Genomic DNA, 8,114 nt, shown 5'->3' on the forward strand with positions numbered 1-8,114 from the left:
AGCCACAGATTTTTTGAGAAATTATTCCCTGGGACTGGATATAAATGTGTCATGTTGAGCTGAATGACCAGTCGGAGGGAAGGTTGATTAATATAGTGGCTAGATCAGCATATTGGCTAATATTTCTTGATCACAGAAGGTCTCAGAAACTATTGTTTTGTTGTCTACCTTATACTGTGGATCTATGGACAAGTTTGGATAATATTTCACTGTATGTGTATCCTATACTGTCCTTAATCTACTTTTTAATTCTAGTTAGTTTTTTTCTGTCTTTTGATAAATTCTTTTTAATATGATACCAATAAAATAGGAGTTTTAATATGAATCTCTATCTTTAGCTGTGTTAAGTATAATTCCGAAGAGATAAACATTGTACTATTCTATTCTGTCTATAGTACCATTCTGATGTGGACTTTCCAAGTAAATACAACTGGCTCATCAGGTCTAAGATTTACTCAACAGCATAGGCAGTTTCGTAATTGTAAAATCTAATGACAGCAGATCCCTTTAAATTCTATTACAGTTTTTTTTTTTCTAACAGCATTATTTCTATTTCCAGAAGTCCTATGTAATATTAACGAACGCAAATAAATATCTTGAAAGATAAAAACACATCAAATATTACAGCTTCTGGACTTCACATTTCCTGAGTTTGAGCAGCAGCATCAAGACAATGTGATTGCAAACTGAGATCCTATTTGTAGATTGAGCTTTGATATGGTCAAAACCTATGAAATATAAATGATTATTAATACTTTAAATACAAGCGAGTGAAGAAATGTAATTAAAAGGAAGCAGTCACCTAACAATACGCCATTTACCAGCAGATAAAGGGGTAATCTGCCTTTTAATCATGGTTGGCTGTGTAACTGGAACAGGAGCTACAGGGAGAACATGGTGTTATATTCCTCCTGCAGCCACTTTCCATCAGTCATCGGTACGGCGCAGGGGACTGTAACAGTTACCACTCACTAAATGCTGTAATTACTCCCCTGCACCTCGAGTGACAGCCCGAAGTGCTGACTGTCAGTCAAGGTGCAGGGAAGGGTTTACAGTGTGTAGTGAGAGATGACTGTTACAGCCCCCTGCACGGCCCCGATGACTGATTAAGTGAGCGGCTGCATTAAGGCAGTCTGTCAGCACAGAATGACTGTTCAAACAAAGTGCAGATGCTCGGTGCACCCTTGGTGAGGCCAAACATATAAGTGCACCTTCCCACCTACTAGTTTCCATCTATCTCTGTCCTTCTAAAGCTCAAAACCAGAGCTGTCAATCAAAGAGGAGGAGGGGGGGTGGAGATACATAGAAAACAAGCAGATGGGAAGGTGTACTTAAATGTTTGGCCTCACCAAGGGTGCACCGAGCGGCTGTACATGGTTTAAACAGTCAATCTGTGCTGACAAAGTCCCTTTAAAAATATAACTTCATCTTCTTCCTGTAGACATCGTTTCAGCTACACAGCCAAGCATCATGAAAGTGCTATTTAAGATCTGCAAGTATATAGTAATTTTGGAGGTTCCCATTTACAGACACTATCTATACCTCAATGAACAAATAGCAATACAGAACACAAACAAAACACTTAAGTTTAAAAAATAATAAATAAAATAAAAAAAATATATCAAAACACATGAAAGCTCATAAAATACAGTAATATAGATATCACAATGGTCAGCACTGTAGCCTTGTAGCACTGAGGTCCTGGGTTCATATGCCACCAAGGATGTACAAGTTTGTATGGGTTTCCTCCTACATTCCAAAGACATACTGCATTTAGTATCATCACTGTCCCCATTGAGGCTCATAATGTCTGTATAGTGCTGTGGAAATTAATGGTGCTATGTTCACAAGTAAAATAAATAGATATCAAGAAGGCCACAAGAGGAGTGTTTATGCCCTCTTGTGGCCATTATTGCTATAGATTTGGGCATTCCAGGCTTTTACAGTGATTTCTGCAACTGTCATGTCTTTTATATGAGCATTTTCATGCGTTTGATTTTTTTATTTTTATTATTGGCTCTATTAATTGTGGTTTTATTTTTTCATAAAAATGCCGTACATAACTGTTCTGTTGTTGTTCTTAAAGTGGTTGGCTTGTACTGTATATTTATGGCCTATCCTTAAGATAGGCCATAAATGACACCCACGCCCCGCTGATCAGCTGTTCTTTGTGCCAGCGGGAATCAGATGTGCTCAGGTGCGAAGCGTAATTGCACGACTCCATAACCTATATAGTGGGTATTGCAGATCCACATCTATTCACTTGAAGTATGGTTCTGCAGTACCCGGCTGCGGTTACTACATAGTTTATGTAGCCATGTACTTCCACTCCGCAACTGATCAATTCCAGCCACTGGCGGCACCAGCTGTCGTACCCCCACAGATATCATATTGATGATCCATCATATGGATAGGCAATTAGTATAAGTTACTGGATAACCCCTTCAATTTACTTTTATGTATACAAAGGTACATGAAGAAATACTTGAAAATTCTTCCAGAGGGAGAAATCTCCATCAAATCTACCTGGGTCTGTCTGATACAAGAAAAATATGAACAAGGACATTGTTATATTCTAAAGTCACATAAACCGGATATTATCATTTTATAATATCTGTTCTATAAAAAAAAAGTAGCGTTCAATACCTTGGTATCTGATCTGAATGCAAAATCTTTGGTGGGCACCTGGTTAACCAGTACTTTCTTGGGAGAGTTTGGTATCCCAAACACTTGCACTGATGCCAGTTGGAGGTCGTCTGCTTCACTGTTCAAATGCATCACCTCACTAACAAGTGCATTCTGTAACAAAGAACCAGAATTAACTCATAGAATCATCACATCCTAAAAAGTAATATAACTTTTAGGAATAATGCCCCGACACATTACATACATTTGTAGCAATAAATAACACTTGCGTATAATCCATCCTTTCAAAAGTTCCTAAACTGTCTCCATCATCCCAGAATAGATCTCCTCTTGCAAATCCCTCTGGTGTAAGTGCCACCACTAGGTTCAGACAGTTCTTGCGGGTCTCCTCTGTAGTCATACCTGGGATCTGCAAGAGAGAACACAAGTAAACGGATTTCCATGAATAAAATGAGATTTATGAATAAATGGACAACTGAATAATTCTCTCTCCCTTGACAAATGGGGATGTGTCCCTATAGTTACCCTTGACTGGACACTATGTGGACATAGGGTGACACCTCCAGGGGGTAGCAACCAGCTGTCAACCCATTCATACGTTTCTAGGAATAGCAGGTCAGCATGATACAATTATAAGAAAACATGCTCAGGCATGGTTATATTATGGGAATACAAATACTTATGCCCCTGACATCAGCTTTCTTGTCTGCTTTAGTAAGTATATTGGGTACAGGAGTTGCAGTCGCTCCAGAACCTTGGATTAAAGAGATAACAAAAGGTCACTTTAACCAATAATAAAAACCAATACAAAAGACCCGTGATAGTTGGGGGCCCTTTTGGAGATATTACACTGGGGCCCATGAGATTCAAGTTACACCACTGATTACAGGTTCCTTTTAAAAGGGAATCTGCCAGCAAGATTTCACTCCCTCCCACCAAAACTATTTATATGCACACGTAGCTCTTTTCAAAGACAAGCCCAGCAGTACCGTTTACATGGCCAGTCAGTTTCTCTGTTACTGAGAAACCAGAGTTTGAATTGGTATGCAAATAATGTTGTAGAAATATTGTTAGAGCTGAGGCCTCTGTCACTCCAGCTCTATTCCCAGTCCATCACTGACTCCTCCTGCTTGACTGACAGCCTCTATACTGTGTGTGACTTCAGGCAAAGGAACTCAGTTAAGCAGGAGGAGGCGGCGCTGGGTGGGGAATAGAGCTGGAGTGACAGAGGCTTCAGATCTTCAAATAGCTCTTCAGCCTCATTTGCCTTTCAATTCATACAGCAATTTCTCCATAACAGAGAAACAGACTGTCTTTGTCTTTGAAAGAGCTACATGCTCATATACATAGTTTGGATCGGGGATGAAATCCTGCTGACAGACTCCATTTAAAAGGAACCTGTCAGGTCCTATAACACTATTAACCAGCAGATATAGGGTTAACCTGCAGGTTAATAGTATTATAAAGGTACTAGGGTTTGATATTATCTTTCTCACAAAATTACTAATACTTTTGTACTATCCTGTGCACGGGTTACCTGCATTGTGCCACCTGGGCATTATACAGTATTATTAGGGCACAGATTTTTTAAGGCAAAATGTGTAAAAATATCATCAGTGTTTGCCCCTGTGAGGATACAGTGTATGATGTGCTGTGTCATTCATGCAATGGGGTGCCTATACATCTGCAGAATGCAAAGTAGACAGGGGACTTTCTGTCTCTCCGCTGGTCCCTGTCAGCCATATTACACATTTATAGCTAATTGAATTGAGAGTGATCTATTTCAAGTGTTTATTTCTGTTAATGTTGATGATTATGGCTTACAGCCAATGAAAACACAAAAGTCATTATCTCAGTAAATTAGAATACTTTATAACAACAGCTTGAAAATTGTTTTTAAAATCCGAAGTGTTGGCCTACTGAAATGTATGTTCAGTAAATGCACTCAATACTTGGTCAGAGCTCCTGTTGCATCAATTACTCCATCAATGCGGTGTGGCATGGAGGTGATCAGCCTGTGACACTGCTGAGGTGTTATGGAAGCCCAGGTTGCTTTGATAGCTGCCTTCAGCTCGTCTGCATTGTTGGGTCTGGTGTCTCTCATCTTCCTCTTGACAATACCCCATAGATTCTCTATGGGGTTAAGGTCAGGCGAGTTTGCTGGCCAATCAAGCACAGTGATACTGTTGTTTTTAAACCAGGTATTCGTACTTTTGGCAGTGTGGATAGGTGCCAAGTCTTGCTGGAGAATGAAATTTCCATCTCCAAAAAGCTTGTTGGCAGAGGGAAGCATGAAGTGGAACTCTGGGACCTTGTGTAGTGTGTCAATGACTGCCTTCTGGACATCTTTCAAGTCAGCAGTCTTCCCCATGATTGTGGAGCCTACTGAAATAGACCTTTTTAAACACCTAGGAAGCCTTTGCAGGTGTTTTTTGTTAATTATTTTAATTTACTGAGATAATGACTTATGTGTTTTCATTGGCTGTAAGCCATAATCATTAACATTAACAGAAATAAACACTTGAAATAGATCACTGTTTGTAATGACTCTATATAATATATGAGTTTAACTTTTTGTATTGAAGAACTGAAATAAATTAACTTTTTGATGATATTTTAATTTAGTGAGATGCACCTGTATATAATTTTTAACTACTTTACAGAAAATGACAAAAAATGATCATTGCGCTGTTCTAAAAAATAGCAGTGTCTGCATTTGTCTTTACAAACTCACATGTACTCTTTTTTTGAGGAATTAGCATTCCTGTGAATCACTAACCTAATATTTAGTTGTATAACCACAGTTTTTTTAGAACTGCTTCACATCTATATTGCAAAGAGTCAACCAACTTCTGGCACCTGTCAACTGTTATTCCAGACCAGGACGCTTTGACTACATCCCACAATTTTTTGGCATTTGTTGGCTTTGCCTCACAAACAGCATTTTTGATGTCACCCCACAAGTGTTCTATCGGATTAAAGTCCAGGATTCGGTTGGCCACTCCATAACCTCAATTTTGTTGGACCTGGAACAAAGATTTTGCTTGTTTACTGGTGTGTGTAGGGTCGTTGTCTTGTTGAAACATCCATTTCAAGGGCATATCCTCTTCAGCGTAAGGCAACCTGACCTCTTCAAGTATTTTAACATATGCAAACTTGTCCTTGGTATGCGGTAAATAGGTCCGGCACCATAGTAAGCAAAACATACCCATATCATGATGCTTGCACCACCATGCTTCACTGTCTTCAGAGTATACTGTGGCTTGAATGCAGAGTTTGGGGATTGTCTGACGAACTGTCTGGGGCCCTTGGACCCTAAAAGAGCAATTTTACTTTCATCAGTCCACAAAATGTTTCTCCATTTCTCTTTAGGCCAGTTGATGTGTTCTTTGGCAAATTGTATCCACTTCAGTACATGTCTTTTTTTTTTTAACAGTGGGACTTTGCGAGGACTTCTTGCTAAGAGATTAGCTTCACACAGGCATCTTCTAACTGTCACAGCACTCACAGGTAACTTGAGACTATCTTAGATCATCCTAGAGCTGATCATTGGCCCAACCTTTGCCATCCTGGCTATTCTTCAATCCATTCGAATGGTAGTCTTCCGTTTTCTTCCACGTCTCTCTGGTTTTGCTTTCCATTTTAAAGCATTGGAGATCGTTTCAGCTGAACAGCCTATCACTTCTTTATAAGTTTTACCCTCTCCAATCAACTTTTTAATCAAAATACACTGTTCTTCAGAACAATGTCTCGAACGACCCATATTTCTCAGGCTTTCAAGGAGAAATACATGTACAACATGTGCTGGCTTCACCCTTAAATAAGGGCCACCTGATTCACACCTGTTTCTTCACAGAATGATTGACCTCACTAATTGAACTACACACTGCTATTTTGAACACACTCCCTTTCAATTAATTATTCAAAAACAGACTCAAAAACATGAAGATCATGAATGCGGAGTCTGTTGGTTTTCTTAGAATCTACCACACCAACTGGTAAATTGTTGGACATGTGCTAATATAATTTATAAAAAAAAAACTGAATAATCTGGTTAGTCATGTTGGACTGCTATTATTTTGTACACTACTGTACCTCCTGGCACCTTTTACATTGTAGGATATACATGAAAAGACATCCATGATTTTATAGTCCTGATCCGTGTTTGGTATGCGGACTGTATTTAATGGTAATATGTGGGTACAAGTTTTGAATTTTTTATTGTTACATGGAAATGTGCCGTCACTGATGGCGATGAGAGGACACATCTGACAAGGAGATTCCTTAAGTTAGGGGGCTGTTTGTAGGAGAGAAGTGGTAGTTCTGGGAATATTTCTTTCAGTTTGTGGTCTCTATGGAATATGGGTTGGAGATCAGCACCAGTTTTCCTTAGGATGCTCATGTGGAGGTTGTTTGTGACCACAAGAGGCACCCTGTTGTTGTCCTCCATCTGTCTGTAATCCAGTAGGCTACTTCTTGGGATCCTTGTAGCTCTGTGAATCTGTTCATCTATTACCAGTAGTGTTGAGCCACCCCCGTAGTGTTCGAGTTCGGTTCGGTTCGTCGAACACCCGTGTGTTCGCCGAACTGTTCGTCGAACTGTTCGTCGAACTGTTCGTCGAACACCTTCGAACACCGTTAAAACCAATGGCAGGCAAACAAAAACACATAGAAACACATAGAAAACACCTTCAAAGGTGTCCAAAAGCTGACAAACTGCTCAGAAGACATAACTAACACATGGAAAAGTGACAAGTACATATAGTCATGCGAAAGGAAAAGAGGTGTAGGAGTAAAAGGAGGGGGAGACACAGACATAGACATGTCATGCCCATCTAAAACCAAAAAAGTGCGAAGCCGACACGGCCAATCCGTTCCTGCCCGTGCGACCTCCGTGTCGCCGGGTTTGTGCCAGAGCCGCGGTGGACCCTGATGGCCAGCCCCCCTCTCCCAATACTGGTGCCTGTCCGCTGGTGGGTCGAGCGAGCCCCCCTGCGGTGGAGGCAGGTCTAATCTTTTTAATTTAAATTGTCTCTCTAATTTGAATGAGTACACTTTAAATCCTTTTACAAGGATCTATTGGAGGGCAAGTCTCATGCCAGCAGCTGCGCAATTCCAGCTCCAGTAGCGTCCACTAAAGCTGCTACAGTTAAAAAGCTTTTATAAGGATCGAGCTTGGCGATAAACCACAAGGCGTCCTACCGCCAGTCCCAGCCCCTGTGCCTTGGGGTGCCTCCCCGATGCTCTTCACTGAGTGTCCCGGGGTCCGAACCATTTCCTTTGAAAAAATTAAGTGTCCAAACTACAGGTGGTGTAGCTTGCTTAACAGCTGGGATAATCCGCTGACTAGCAGACACTGCTACTAGGCACAAAGTATTTACTGGGCTAGATGCAGTTAAAAATTTGTAATTAGATACTCTCGTTGGATGCTGAGAAAGCATTCCATAGAGTCTCCTGGCACGCCATAT

The 8,114-nt window shown here is 40.4% G+C and overlaps 1 protein-coding gene across 1 annotated transcript; it reads right to left on the reverse strand.

Moving 5' to 3' along the window:
• Nucleotides 1-628: 628 nt before the first annotated feature.
• On the reverse strand, nt 629-3,055 carry LOC141271100 (lysosomal alpha-glucosidase-like). The gene is made up of 3 exons (XM_073681202.1): nt 2,891-3,055; nt 2,647-2,799; nt 629-728 (listed from the first exon to the last, which is right to left on the reverse strand). Exons 1-3 carry the CDS (start codon nt 3,044-3,046, stop codon nt 666-668), a joined length of 372 nt encoding a protein of 123 aa, XP_073537303.1. The 5' UTR covers nt 3,047-3,055; the 3' UTR covers nt 629-665.
• Between the last annotated feature and the right edge of the window lie 5,059 nt (nt 3,056-8,114).

Source organism: Phyllobates terribilis, unplaced genomic scaffold (assembly GCF_046119375.1).
Source record: "Phyllobates terribilis strain yellow unplaced genomic scaffold, ASM4611937v1 Scaffold_5__5_contigs__length_657084704, whole genome shotgun sequence".
In the NCBI taxonomy this organism is placed as follows: Eukaryota; Metazoa; Chordata; class Amphibia; order Anura; family Dendrobatidae; genus Phyllobates; species Phyllobates terribilis.